The sequence below is a fragment of the Cydia pomonella genome, chromosome 15, assembly GCF_033807575.1.
Source record: "Cydia pomonella isolate Wapato2018A chromosome 15, ilCydPomo1, whole genome shotgun sequence".
Classification (NCBI taxonomy): Eukaryota; Metazoa; Arthropoda; class Insecta; order Lepidoptera; family Tortricidae; genus Cydia; species Cydia pomonella.
The window spans coordinates 3,677,742-3,693,754 of record NC_084717.1 but is presented as its reverse complement, the minus strand read 5'-3'; the positions used below and the strand labels follow the sequence as shown (position 1 = coordinate 3,693,754).

The 16,013-nt window shown below is 36.2% G+C and overlaps 1 protein-coding gene across 1 annotated transcript in view; it reads right to left on the bottom strand.

Moving 5' to 3' along the window:
* Positions 1-1,011: 1,011 nt before the first annotated feature.
* Positions 1,012-16,013, bottom strand: part of LOC133525575 (acyl-CoA:lysophosphatidylglycerol acyltransferase 1-like) — a 246,009-nt gene continuing 231,007 nt past the window's right edge. Inside the window, exons 2-5 of the mRNA XM_061861882.1 lie at positions 7,853-7,989; positions 7,145-7,284; positions 6,690-6,874; positions 1,012-5,991 (exon numbers count right to left, since the gene is read on the bottom strand). Of these exons, the coding sequence (XP_061717866.1) occupies positions 5,758-5,991; positions 6,690-6,874; positions 7,145-7,284; positions 7,853-7,989 (696 nt within the window). The 3' untranslated portion in view covers positions 1,012-5,757. The remainder of the gene's footprint in view (positions 5,992-6,689; positions 6,875-7,144; positions 7,285-7,852; positions 7,990-16,013) is intronic.

Genomic DNA, 16,013 nt, shown 5'->3' with positions numbered 1-16,013 from the left:
GAGTGTTACATCTCCATAGGCAGAACTTATGCAAAAGTGTCCAGTAGTCAGCTATAAATAATAGTTCCAAATCTCTCCAGAGTAGCGCTAGAGTAGCTAAGGACCTAGGCGTTATTGACGGAGTGAACTGCGCTGTCTACAATTAGATTTTTTTTTTCAAGTATTCTAGGAATTGTAGCGCCTATTTAAGGTTTTTTGATGGCACTTTTTGGTATATGGAGATTCCATTCCTTATCACCTTCCGTAAGCGAAAATAATGTGAAATCTCTAGCAGCTTTCATAATTGTCACTGTGACAAGGCACTAACGAAGCGGCACAGAAATCAAACTCCTTGAATATACGAAAAGTCTCAAATTGAATAATTTTCAAGCATCCAAGTCTTTTCTTATTATTGCCCGTCCAGAAGGGCTGAGATGGTCGGCTCTTTATCATTTGTCACCATGCCTATCTCGTTCTAACAAGTATGTAAGTGCGAAAGTGACAGGCATAGTGACAGGTGACAAAAATGCGACCGAAATACCGTTGCAGGAACGGATTAGGTACAATTATAAAAATTGTGACGTGAGAAGTGAGGTGCAGGTGGTTTTTAACTAGTCATATAACTATAATGAAAAAACAATATGACAGAGGTAGGTATCTAAGTAAATATTTCGTCCGTCATTCCGTTTTTTGTAAAGGCACAGTGTTGGATCAAAGGAACTTGGTCTGAAAACTATTTATATTGCTTCCGATATTTTACCTATGATACCGTACAAATATTTATTTATGAAAGTCATACAAAATCTACTGCGTATTAAATCTGAACCCAAGTTGAAAATTTAAAAAGAGAGTGCTAGAATGAAATTTATTCAGAAAGATTCCTTTGAAAGCTCGCTGTTTTTGGATTAGCCTTTCAATTCTCAGTCATTCTGAATTTAGAATCTTATTTGAACAGATTTAGAAGCTTAGTTCGGATTAACGAAAGAGCTCAGTTGGTATCTTCTTAAAATGTGGCCAGGACCATAGAAAAAAATTGCCATGGCGCGCCGCGCGAAACTTGCGATGGAAGATATGGCCATTGCGGGGGTTGTAATATTTTACCTCAACAATTCTGAAAATATACTACTGGGGGCCTACCGCGAAAACCGAAATTCGCAAATTGCGGGGATTTTTCTCTTTTACTCCGATTAAGACGTAATTAGAGTGGCAGAGAAAAATGCCCGCAATTGACGAACTTCGATTTTCGCGGTTATAGCTCTGTTCAAAATTTTGCTCGTCCCTCGGCTATTTATACTAAAAATTATACTTCTATGATATGCAGGGTAACGATATACAATTGAAATGAAGGAAAAGTAAACAAGAGTTAACTTTAACATAGTAAAAGGTTTTGGTTTGACTCTGCCTTTCCAAATGTAACTACTTTCAAGTAAAAACGTGAAATAGCTAAATAAAAACTAAAATTTAGCGTTAGCCCACACTGTTCAAGTATATTTTCTCGAAATAAAAACATAGCGAAAATAATGTGAAATCTCTAGCAGCTTTCAAAAGTGAAACAATGATTCAGATTTTCATATTTCATATTATTATATTCCGAATAACTGAATGTATAGGTAGTCAGATTCAAAGGAATATTTCTGTGTAGGGCGATGGCGAGGTGATAGTTATTTTTGTAAAATGAAAATGGCCTTTTTCAGATAAAGCCAAAAAAAAGATTATAGTAGTACACATCAGCATTTCAAAAACTATTATATTATGATAGACATTTTATACATTTACACACATCAAAGAATTTAGTACTTAAACAGTTATTTAGTGTATTTACAACGTTTTTTTGTTACATTTAAAATTTTAACAAGCCCTCCATATAATAAGCCTAGGCACTTACGGTAAAATGTTTGGCATATGTTTACCAGTAGGGCTAATATGGTCGGCTTTTATCATCTGTCTCCATGTCTGTCACGTTCTAACAAGTTTGTAAGTGCGAAAGTGACGTATGGCATGACAAGTGATAGAAATGCGACCATGACACCGCCTCTGAATTATATATTTTTTCGAAATTTAATCCTTAGAATAAAAACCTAATTACTTCTGTAAACGCCAGATGTAATTAGGTGTTTATATACATAATAAGGTATTTATTAGATCAGTTAGGGCCAGGTTAGGTGTTGTTTCTGCAATAAGTTAAATATTCTTTGAAGTTATATGTATTGTGGTTCCAGGATGTATTTAAGTTTATTTGCTAGTTCTATTTTAACTGCGGGCGTAACAACTGATTTTTAAGAGAAAAAGAAATTTTATTGTTAAATTATAAAAGTGACCCTTACATCAAATAATGTTATTCTTAATTTTTATAGTAATCTAACCTAATTTAGACATGGATAGGTTTAAAAACCTTACTTTTTCTCGAGGACGGCGTTTGATAAGAAAATGAAGGTTTTCTGTATTATTATACTCATCGCATTTTAAACGTTGCATTTAAAAAAATATAGACAAGTGTACTCAAGGCTCGGCGGTTTTAAAATAACGGTAAATACCGGTTTATTTCGGTTTTACTCCGAACTTTCATAAGAACGCGAACGTTTTAAGAACTTTATTGTAACCTAAATAAACCGGTTTATACGATGAGCGACGAGACGGCCTGCCGCGTGAGAGCTTTATGAAAATCTCCTTAAAATCAAAATCAAAAGGTTTAGCGCCAAGTAACGATAACGGTTTTCAAATTTAACCGTTTTCCGAGCCTTGGGTGTACTATTTTTTATTGAAAGACAAAAATATTTGCTAAGTATTTTTGTTATAGTTCTAGCTTCATGTGATTGAACTAATAGTTCTAGCTGTTTTATTTGAGCCTTGTTAGAATAAATTTTGGCTCATTTTGTGAGTAACGAAAAACTAAAAAAAAATCTTGTCATATGTCTTGAAAACAGCATAAAAAGGGGCGATTCACTAACACGTATGATATATATTAAATGGATATCTCCACTTTCAATTTAGCTTACAATTACTTAATGTAACATAGTACAAAATTGCGATTTCATAATTCGCAAAAATTATATATCGTTATTTAGTTCTCACATACGCAAGCTCGGAGCTTTTGAATAAAAAAATTCGCGGCATGATCGCCTCCGAGAATCCTTTTGTATAAAATTACGATTTTTAGACTCAAAGTTCGGACAAGCGTGGGAATCCTAATTAAATATTGAAATTGAAAGACCGCTTTCAACGATATGAAGGGACTATTTTTACGTTTATTGTCTCAATAAATTTTTATAGCTTTTGTAATAATAGAAGATTTTATTACAAATTCTCCTTATAATTTGGTTTAGCGTAGTGCATGTCTTAATCTAAAAAGTTAACTTACATACTGACTGACAAGTCACAGCACACTTTGATTAAATCAACGTAACTAACATTCACTATTCTGCCAACAATGACGCTTGCTCTTTATAACGGGGTGAAAAGAGACAGCGTCCAAATGTGACCAAGAAAAGTGATACGTGCCCTCGGCACGGATCTACTCGAGGTAACGTTGTAAGGACGTATAGCTAAAAAATAACAATTAAAATTATCGCTCAAACATACGTCTTCAAATCAATAGCTAAATTAAAAATGTACTTCTGCTATTCGTTTTCCGGCTAGCGATTGCAACGCAAGTATTTTAAATAAATTGTTCAAATAATATGAAGGTCAAGCAAGTGAGTTAATTTATAGAAAAGGGACCTTATACATGATTGTCATATCATGTTTATCGGGCAACTGTATTGTGGTCGAAACTTGTTTTAAGAAACGCTCTCTATAACACACTTGACCGAGCAAATAATAAGGAATTTTTAATAAAATTCACATGATCATATTTCACAACAAACTGATGTAATTATTATTTCTTATAGATAAATTTAAGTTACATAATAACAATCGATAGCCGTAAACGCATTATTAAAAGAAGAAAAAAAAAACACGAAATTAATAAAAATTACTTCAAAACATCTTGTGTGATTATCATATGTACAACATCCAAGTAAGGAATTAGCTTTTTTTTAATTTGAAAAAGCTCACTGTATCAATTTAATTTGAAGTATATGTATACTTTAGACATTTTACTAGCTATGTGCGAATTACGTCCCACCAAAATTTGACGGATGACATCCCGTATATATTAACAAGTTTGAAGTTTATGACAACTGTCAAATTTCCAAGGGAAACCGACGCCAAGCAGCACCACTGTCATGCACATAGCTAAACTGATTTTATGACGTTTTGAATTTCACTAATTTGGTCCGTACAACATAAGTACTGTTACATCACGTAACAGGGAGTCTTGACATGAATTTGAATGTTTATTTGTGTTGGGTGAAATTGAATTTATTTCATTCATACTTGAAATATATTATTGCTAAACAAGAGGGTAACAATTTATTGCGAAAAAAATATTTATTACGAATTAAATTTTGACTAAACATGCCACGTCGTAAGTTATAAATATTATTACTTACTACATATTATTAAGCAAGTACTAAAACAATAGCAGACAGATAACTATTATTTTAAGTTATTTAACAATTAATTGCATTTAATCATTTAATAAGATAAAATCTTTGAACAGATTAATTTACGCTCATTTCAAGATAGTAAGGAGCATTTTAGTTTTTGAATTAAAGGAATTCAAATGACGCAATATTAAAAAAGTAGGTTTATCTTGCATAAAATTAAAAAAAAAAACATAGCCACCCCACAATTCAAAGTCACCCCAAGTTACTAAGAACTTATTCTTAAAGTTAAACTTTGTCTACCACATTTCTACAGTAGCTTGCTGACACCACTTGTCATGAACAGTGCATAATATTATTATTTGGTCCACCATTTTGTTACCTACAATATCTACGTGTGATTTTACAAAATATTTGACACTACTATAAATGTTTAGCAATACATTTTCTCAAAATCGTGACAAGTGGATGTGCAAGGTTAACTGATTGTACAGTCACGTCAAAAAATATTGGCAATAAGATCGTGTATACATATTTTTTTCAATTTATCCGTATCAATATTTATAGACGTGACTGTATGAGATGCGCTAAGTCACAAAAATCGTACCCCTGAGTTTGACAGTTTAAGAGGGCGCTGTATGGTACCATATATACTGTGGTAACTAAGAAGCCAATTCTAACTTACATTGTGACATTAAAATTATATCTAAATGTCAGTCGCCGGTGCGTTTCGCTCGCGCCAATACGTGTACTGACAAGTACAGGTGAATTGACTGATATCATTTTGATATAACGTAAGTTTTAATTGGTCTCTAATTTCTTAAACGTCAACTATCGTTAACCAGAGTTTTCGAATGATGTGAGAAGCTGTACAGCAAAATTAATATTAGCTGTCAAATTCGAAGTACGATTTGTGTTAGATTTTACACATTTAGTACAATTTAACCAATATAAAGGGGTCAATCTTCAAAAATCCCATTCCCCTGGCCATACATATTCGCAGTCTCATTTTAGGTAACTGTAACCCGTGCCAAGTTCTATCTATAGCCAAAACGGCGTAGCGGAATCTCTTGGGAATTGCGAATAGGTATGGTCAGGGGAATGAGATTGCTGAAGAATGACCCTTTTATTATTTATTTATTATATTGGCAGGTAAAACAATAATGTAGTGTGGGATGACCTCAAAAACGTTCTACACTGAATAAAAAGATGAATCCAATTTCACCCAACCTACACAGTCGCTCACTAAACAAAAAACAATCAAATCTACAAATCAATCGTGAGGTAACCCGTGTTACCAAATCCAACTCCACACAGCATGGAACAACTTATACTGTACGTAAGTCGACGCTATGAAGAAAGCGTGCAATATGAGAAACCTCAGATTGTCCTGTCTGACTTGTCTCACAACTTGAGTGTCAGATGTGGTCGGGAACTGACCGGTTCTGTAGTATTCTTCTAGCATTCTGTCCTTTTCTATGAATCTGTCGTACAGCCACTGGGTCATACCTTCTGCGTCTGATGGTATCTACGAATTAAAGAAAAAAAGAATGTCAGTGGCTCCGAAACATAATAGAGTGGCGGCCAGACATACGTCATAGCAAAAAAGTTTTTCTATGAATATCCCCTTAATAGATAATAACAATCCCCGACTATGAAACCTAGATCGCGGTGCCTTTGGTAGGTAACAGGTAATAAAGTGGTATAAAATTATGCCTTAGATTTTTATTCTACCTATAAAGCATAGTTTTTACATATTTTAATTTGTAACAACCTTAATAATCTTAAAATGTCCATTGCCAGACATAGTAAAGTTACTCTCTCTGCTATTCCTATACAATACGAACTGTTCACATCAGGAAATCTCTTGACAGAGTGATCATCATTTCGGGGACACTCGACGCACCGCCATTCCACTCTGATAAGATTATTCTAACCTATTCCCGTAAAGGATTAGTAAAGGAAGTGCAAGCACGTACTGCTCAACCTTAGAGTTGGACAAATTTGAGAAGGGTATCGTGCCAGGGTGGTCTAGTTGTGAGGACGTTAGGCACGCAAGGTGAAGATGCCGGCTCGTTTCCGGCTTCAGCCATCGGTGGACTTGGTCACTTTTTCTTTACTATATTATATAAATTTCAGTTTATAAGATTAGCCCACTACTAATGTCACAATTGATGAATGTTGTAAAGGAAGAGTACGGAAACCAGAATAACAACAAAATCTCACCTCAGTGATTGGATAGAGCCTGTAATGTAACCGTATGCTGCAGGGGGGTCTGATGCCGCACACCACGTCCTGAATCAGATGCAGTGGCACTCTGTCTGGGTACGCTATGGTCACGTCCAGCACCCATTCTAAATGCGCGCTGGTGGCGGCGACGGCTCGAGGTACGTTTCGGGTGGAATGGTTTTCTGAAAAATACGGTGGCACATCATTATCTTCAGGTGCACTGAGATCAGCCAGCAAAGTTTTTCAAAAATCGTAGCGCTTTTTTAATTCATTATACGGTTGCCGAAAATATAAATAGCAAAGTTGAGGTCTTTCTCCAGTAACTTCATTGATTCGAAACGATAAACAAAAACCACTAACATAGCTCCCAAACGCACCATTAACATCCGCGATCCCTGGAATGCATATATTACCATATATATGAATAAAATAACTTGTAACATCAATCTTACCTCTTTTGCTGTTTTCGTTCTGAGATGTGCCGGGGCAGTTCTCCCTATGCGGTCCGATCTCTTCCATGATGACCTTCATCGCACCGGCGCGTGGCAGAGTAACGTACTCCAGCTTTGGCAAGTTATTCTTATCCGCGAATCTGGAAATTTTGAGGTATTAGTCACAATTATCTGGCCGAATGTTAGCTTTCAAGAGATTCTAATCAGCATACAGCAATTTCGTTGCGTTTTTTATTAGTTAGTTACTGTCTTTATTATCAGAGTAGCTCGACGGTATCACAACAGCTAGCAAAATTGCCCAGTAGTAAGTGGCAGATCAAGTGATCAACAAATAAATTGTATATTCCAAAGATTAAATGTAGAATCTGGAAATTTTACCTGTCACAAAGAACAAGGTGAAAAATTAAAACCGATAAGGGATTACATTGACCTCTGACTTATTTTTCTCCGCTAAATCGCTAATGCAGGAAGCCATCTTAAGGGTAGAGAACCATCAACTGCCTCTTGAGCGGGATATCGCTATTAACGATGAGACCAAGCTCTTTTAGAGATACGAGAGACAGAACATGTACCTCTGGCTTATTTCTCTCCTCTTATGCAGGAAGCCACCATACAGGTATAGATCCATTAACTGCCTCCCGAGAGGGATGTAGCTATTGACGATGTGGCGAAGCTCTTCTAGACATGGGAGAAAGAGAGAACACTTACCTATGGCTTATTTCTCTCCTCTTATGCAGGAAGCCACCTTCTGGGAAGAGAACCATGAACTGCCTCCCGAGAGGGATGTAGCTGTGGATGATGTGGCGACGAAGCTCTTCTAGGGACGCATCTCGTCTAGCACGGCCCTGCGCAATGGAAACATAATAATTAGATTTTATTGTACTAAAAAAATAACGATTTCGCTTTTAACTCTGTCTCTGATATTTTAGTATACAGAACCGACACCTACATCGAATATAGAAAAACGTGTTTAGTTCACTATAGTCAGACCAATCTAACTCTGCACAGACTTTTACAATGATGATGTTATTTTGAGTTTAGTGTGGAAAATTCAAACTACTGGGACGTAAAGCTGCGATACTAAGAAAAAATAAAATATAATCCTTTTCTTCGCGTCTATAGATAGTTTCTTGCTAACATATCAAATAACACGACAGATGGCGCTGTACACAGCTGAGACATTTCTACACCGTACCAACGAAATATTCACGACGTATGCATTAGATAATGTTTGGTGAGTGATTTTTGGCAAAATATTTATTCACACACAAAAAGAGCTCCTTTCTTGGAAATTTTAGGAGTACAACATAAAAGTTTTTATACTGACTGGTGTAAGATAGAACGCTCTTTTACATTTTTTTTTTTACTTACAAGAGAATAATAAAACAAAACATACACATAATCTTCTTTGTAGCTTAAAACATTAACAAAAACCCGTACATCAGATATAACCGATCGTTAGTATTGTTTAGTAGATCCGGGCATTCGATAGGCTATCATCCTTTATTTCAGTAATGGATGAGCCACGAAAACCGATACTAATTGCCAGCGTTCCAATTAAACAAAGTAAAAACACCGACAAATTGTACCCGATGATAAATTTCTTTTTATCCATTGGAAGTTATTTTGACTGATCTACACAGAATAATAAAAAAGCGGCCAAGTGCGAGTTGGACACACACACAAAAAGCGTACATAAATTGTTGGGGGTAGCACAGGAGACGTCAGATTATTGGCGCGAGTAGACCAGAACCTACTGTGTACAAGAAGACGTACAAGAACGGTGGATGGCAGTACTTGCTCTGGCGAGAAGTGTGTTATCATGAGTCATTACTCATGCTCATACTTTAAAGAAATTACATTACTAACTGATAGTGTTTGGAATTGGAATGAAGGAATTACGGCAAGGAATGAATTAGTTTAAATTCCCTTACCTTGCCTTTTTTACCTTGCTTCAGTATTGGAGTTATTTCAATGTAATGTCACTAGAAATGACATAACTATTGACAGTGTAATGATTAGAATTACGGAATCACGAATAACGGAACAACGTCCACCCCTTCCCAGAAAAAAATATTTATATGGCTTAGTCGTTTATCAGATAGCCCCAACGATTTGCTTTCCCTTTGAATTAATTACCCTGACAGAGCAGCCGCTACAAATGAAAGCTTCCTAATTCAAAAAATGGAAACCTGTGCTGTCAATGCACTAACCACCTAATCATTCACTTTAAAATAAATTAGCAATATTGATTCTATTTTTATGAAGTGAAAGTAGAAAATGGCGTAAACGTTAATTATAAGGGATACCCTTTCAAGAGGTTATCGCTTAAGAACGGGTATCCGACATTCGAAAAGAGAACTGCTTACCCGTATTATGAAGCACATAAAAAGCCAAATGAAAAGGTTTTACAGAGCTTTGGTAAGTAAAGCCTCACGAAATATCCTCTCCAAAACCCGCGAAGGGGATACCAGACCAGTTCCTGTAATAAGGTTATTAAAAACAAGAGATAAATTGAAAGTAATAGGTACCATTATTGAATATTCAATTTCGAAACAATATTGCAACGACACGCCTTTAATTAAAGGGCAGTTTGCCAAGGTCAGTTGTATACGATTTAATAAAGTTTTTTTCTGACAAATCTCAAAAAATAATTGTATTACTCCATTATTATACAGTAAAACTTGGTTTGATGGGACCTGGAAAAGTGAGAAACTTCCATATCTGGGACTTTAGCACTGAATTGTGTCTGTTAGTGAGACAAAACAAACCTCTCTTCTTCTTCCTCGCGTTGTCCCGGCATTTTGCCACGGCTCATGGGAGCCTGGGGTCCGCTTGACAACTAATCCCAAGATTTGGCGTAGGCACTAGTTTTTACGAAAGCGACTGCCATCTGACCTTCCAACCCAGAGGGTAAACTAACTAGGCCTTGTTGGGATTAGTCCGGTTTCCTCACGATGTTTTCCTTCACCGAAAAGCGACTGGTAAATATCGAATGATATTTCGTACATAAGTTCCGAAAAACTCATTGGTACGAGCCGCGGTTTGAACCCGCGACCTCCGGATTGCAAGTCGCACGCTCTTACCGCTAGGCCACCAGCGCTTCCTGAGACAAAACAAACCTCTACACCATGAAATTTGACCGGTGATTAGGTATATTTTTTCTATTGAGTAATTGATGGCGATCACATTTAACTATGGATCCGACACCGAAATAAGAAAAATGTCTGTCCCATGCATTGTGGCTGGTCCGATGTTGATATTTTCTGATCGGTGATCGCCAACGATGACTGAATTAGAAAAATTGGTTTCTGATTACCAACTAAGCGTGTATAATTTTATTGAATTTGTATTTGTGTGTGAGAGTTCTTTCGGTTTTTTCGTCATAATTCCCTCTAAACATTTAGATAAACTTCTGAGTGTAGTTAATCGTCATAATTAGCTCTATAATCGAGATACCGAGTGTATTTTACCTCTTTAACTGAGACTTTTTTAAGATTACCTTTTCTCAATTGTTTTCTTTCTATTATATAAAGCATAGTTCATATAGAATTGGCACATAATTAGCAATGTTTAAAAAATAATAATTCCATGGCGGGAAAAAAATTGACAATTACAGTTCAATCACCAACCTTCAAAGTATTAATTGTCAAAATATTTTTTTCCTAGCTTTTTGCATTTTAAAGTTTTCGACCATGAAAATTGAGAACAGGAGATTGATTGTGCACAAATACTTCGAAAATTCTTATCGATCCTGGACAAAGACAGCTAAGTCGCTTAAGATGTTAAAAGCTAGTATTTATGGGGTCATAAAACGTTACAAGGAGACTCTATCAGCTGACAGGAAAACACAAACTAATCGGAGGTCTGGTACAAATAACAAGATTTTGGGAAAAAAGACCTAAGGTCACTCAAACAAAATTCAGGACGGTCTAATTACGATTTATCCCAAAAAATCAAAGAAACTTCTAGAAATATAAAGATGATTCACCTCAGAGGTGGCTATAAGAGCTATCGAGCAATAAAACAGCCAAATCGGACTGTTAAACAGATCCGACAAGCTAAAACACTAGCTCGACTATTGTACGACCCAGTATTGACAGAATTCGAAGGTTGCTTGTAGTTGGACGACAAGACGTATGTAAAACTCGATTTTAATCAACTACTCGGTTCGAAGTTTTATATGGCCAATAATAGAGGTCATTTACCCGAAAAATATAAGTTCGTGAAACTTGACAAGTTCGCAAAAAAACATATGATATGGCAAGGAATTCATAATTGCGGCTGTAAGACGAAAAGTTTTATAACATAGTCAACAATGAAGTCGGACCTTTATATTAAAGAGTGCTTAGAGAAATGAGTATTGGCATTTATTAGATCCCATAACGGTCCTGTGAAATGTTGGCCAGATTTAGCCAGCTGCCACTACTCAAAAAAAGTTTTGGCATGGTATGCTAATAATCAGGCCAAATACATACCCCGCGAGATGAATCCTTCGAATCGTCCCCAATTTCAATCTATCAAATACTATTGGGCAATCATGAAATAAAATTAAATAAGTCTAGTCAAATTGTCCAGGGTATCAATTCATTGCGATCTACAAGAAATCAACACGCCAAAAATGTCGACAAAAGTGTTGTGCAGAAAATGACGGGGGTCCATTATGAAAACAGTTCGTAATTATTAACATAACAGAGATTTTTTTTTAATTTATACATATTTGAAAGCTAAATACATTACTATGTAAAATTCACCATTCATAACTTTCTTATTTTATTAACTTAAAAAAATAACAATCTTCTAGTGCGTACCAATTCTATATGAACTATGCTTTATCTGCCTTTGTATTTGAGAAAAGTCAATTTGATACCTTGGCAGTTGATGATTACATTTCAAATTGAATACTCATGATAAGCTCACGGGTCAATAAGGGATTATTCTCTGCTTTTAAAAGCAAAAAGGCGTATTTTACGTGCGTTATACAAAGACATTGTCCTTTTTTGCTCCAACAACCCAGTATTGTCGAAGAAAAATCCAGTATTAAAGAGTTTCTGCGTCATTACGACCATAGGGGCCGATCACTAATGGATATCGACATGGTTTCGATGAGAATGCAGTTTCGGACCCTCGTGGTCGACCCCCGACGAAGGCATCACGGAGGGTTTGCCTTTGACAAATTAACGGTGAAAAAAACAATCCTGCCCTAATGAAGGTACCGTTAGTCAAAATTGGTCACACATAAATGCGAAGCGTGTTTCTATGACACAGCGATATTGAACTTTGAAGAGAATGTGATTTATAATGGTCCCATTAGCAAGAATTTGCTGCAACGTAGTTCCTAGTTGTTTCTAAGCAACCTCGTACGTTACCTTACCGAACTGTGCGTAATCTTTTCAATTCCTTTCCAACTATGGATTGAGCAGTTACCCAAATACCTTGGGTTCACTAACCCATACAAAAGAGGACGAAATCATCTGTATCCGTACTCAAAACACTTTCCAATGCAGTACTCTGTAAGGTATCAGTGTCCAAGCTTCTTAGTAGACAGATTTATAATACCGTGATCCACCCAATCTTAATGTATGGGTGTGAGGCTTGGACACTAATGCTAGAACATCCTTCTAGTCACAGGGCGTAAGCTTAAGCAGGATTCTTTTTTTCATGCGTATTATGAATGAATGGAATGAATGATAATCTTTGTTCTCAGGAAACTATTGGCCCATAAATTAGTTTACATATTATTATTATAATAAATCTAAAAACTAAAAACACAAAATTATGCGATGCAGTTCGCAACCCCGCAGTGTCAGGGAGCCGGCCGCGGAACCGCCGGAACTTGACACTATTCGGCCAAAACTCCTCCTTGGAGAAGGTCGTTAGGTGATCAGCATATCCCGGGGTTTTCGGTGCGGGAATGTTTTCTTGTATTTATAACTTTGTCTATTGTAAAATAATTACCAAACTATGAATTAAAAATAGAAGGTAAGCTTAAAATGCGCTTAGAAATATTAAAATAGTATTGGTTTTTATAGTTTTGACCTGTTTTTTCGCTTCCTATAGACGCAGATAAATTCAGCATCCCCTTTATAATAGTTATGTGGATATTCAGTCTTATTATAGTTGTGTGGGTAATAATATACAATCCTTTAAAGGTAGCGTTATCAAAGATGGCACAGTCGCGGCGGAGCGATCAAAGTAAACAAACTCACTCATCTTAGCGTTAATCCCGGAAGCCTATTCGAACTTAAAATTTCTCGCGTGCATTTTGCACGTGCATTAAATGCACGCGCGAATGATAGCTAAATAATATATGTTTAATGTCAAAATGTACATTTCAATTGGCCCACGGTCTTTCATATAAAGATAAGATTCTATTCATCATATTGGAGCAAACTCAATACCTCAATGACCAACGCACGGCCATTCAGGAAACATCGGGCATTAAGTCTAAGTGGACGTAAAGGACCTATACAGACCTAGGTCCCACGAGAGCATTGAACCGGCTCCAATCTAGCATCCGAAGAGTTTTCCGATAGCTAACGATCGACGGATTGGATTGAGGTTGTCCATTGTCGCCGACACGACACTCGCGAACCCTCCGCCAAAATGCCGCTCCCATACAATCGAAGTTACGCTCTCATTCTAAAACATGCTGAAATAACATGCAACTTGGCATGAACATTTAAGTAACATATCTATGTTTGTATTTTTGTTGTTGCTAAACTTTGTAATACAAATAAAATGAGACAAGTAGAAGTTTTATATGTAAAACGATTTCTCACTCTATTTTATATTATCCACTAAAATTACTACCAGACATAAGACCCGATTCGAACTTTAAGATACGTCAAATATTAGGTCTAGATACAATATGGACCAGATATGTCAAGTGTCAAAAGTGACGTTTCTTCAAACAAACAAGTCAATTTTGACACTGACATATCCGCACCATAACGAACCTAGACCTAATATTAAACGTATCTTATAGTTTGAATCGGGCCGTTAGATATATGTTACTTGAATGTTTATGCCAAGTTTCATGTCATTTCAGCAAGTAATATTAAAATAAAATATATATATATATATATATGATCTGCTGAATTGCACATTATGTCCACCTTCGATCAAAAACTTCACTTTTTACACTGGCAGATCGATACCATATCAGTATCATATTGGAATGAGATTTAATAACCAAAACTAGAATTGGCCTGTAGTTCAGTAAAAGATTATGACAACAACAAGAAAAAAGATTATAAATGCAAAAAATATAGAATATAAGTCAAGCGTTAGTGTGTTGATACAGTCAAAAATTAACTTTTCTAATAAAACATATCGTGACCTTTTATAGTTAGGTATAACTAATTCGATTTAATACATTTGTAAAAGATAACGATTTACTTTAATAGGATATAATTAATATTTTTAAATTATAAATAGCCGCGGTCGAATGTATTTAGTGAAAAAACCTAGTTGAACATGGGCTAAATACATCCAAGCGATTAAGACATACGCTATAAGCTATAAAGGTTAGATAGGTTATTTAATTGGTAAATATTTACTCGTAATCTTGGCATCAAAATAGCTTTGCTGCATACATGTCCTAAATATCCATACTATTGCCACACTCAATGCAGCTTCATCGGTTTTCAAATCTTTTAAACGTAGCATCGAAAATGATTCTAAAAGTGTCGGACTCGATGGAGAAGCGGCCGTTCGTGAGAACTCCCACGTAGTGACCGGTGTGTTCAATCGGCAAGGAAATGCTCAGCGGTGTGTTTTTGCAGGCCGATATTCGTGTCGTTTTGATGACATCTCTCCGTATAAGGTCAATACGAATAAGTGCGGCTGGCCCACATTGTGGCCCATTTACACATTAATTTGTGTATTGAGAAAACGGTTCATGATGCAAGAGGCTGGTAGAGTGGATCTTGGGAAGAGTCGCGTCCAGCAGGGAAGCCAAAAATGCGTTAGTATGATGATATTAAAAGAACAGCTGGATCGAAATGGGTACATAGAGTGCAAAACAAACTAGAATGGCAAAAATTTGACGACCGGTTTGGCCTAGTGGGTAGTGACCCTGCCTACGAAGCGGATGGTCCCGGGTTCAAAACCTGCTAAGGGCATTTATTCGTGTGATGAGCATGGATATTTGTTCCTATGTATTTAAGTATTTATAAATATTTCTACATTATATATATCGTTGTCTAAGTACCCTCAACACAAGCCTTATTGAGCTTACTGTGGGACTTAGTCAATTTGTGTAATCATGTCCTATAATAAAAAAATTGTAATTTTTTTTTAAGGAGGCCTACATCTCTGGATTGAAAAGAGCTAAGAAGAAGAAAAACAAGAGATGACATGCTACCACGTTTACTACCCTTTCTCAAGTCATCACTATACCTTATAAAATAAAGTCTTTTTTTTTCATCTATCAATAGAGTGATTCTTTAGGAAGATTTAAGTGTAGGTATAATTTGTTAACCCATGCGAAACTGGGGCGGGTCACTAGTGTATGTTAAATAATTTGTACATATATTGAGTTTTATGGATGATCGAAGGGTGTTGTAGTGTAAAAGGGTGTATCATGCAGTTCAGCAGTGACCGAGTGGTTCCATTTTTATCGCTTGTCACTATGCCCGTCACTTTCGCACTTACATACTTATTAGAACGTGACAGGCATGGTGACAAATGATAAAGAGCTAACCATCCTAGCGCTACAGTTGTGCTGCTTGCGACGTTGCGTTGCATTTTACGAAAATCGTACCTATGTGTGATGTATGTTTACTTTGCCGTGGGTGCAAAGTGGACTTGGATCGTGACATGATTCAAGTTTAAGTCGAATCGGGCCCCTGGATGGCAATCTGCA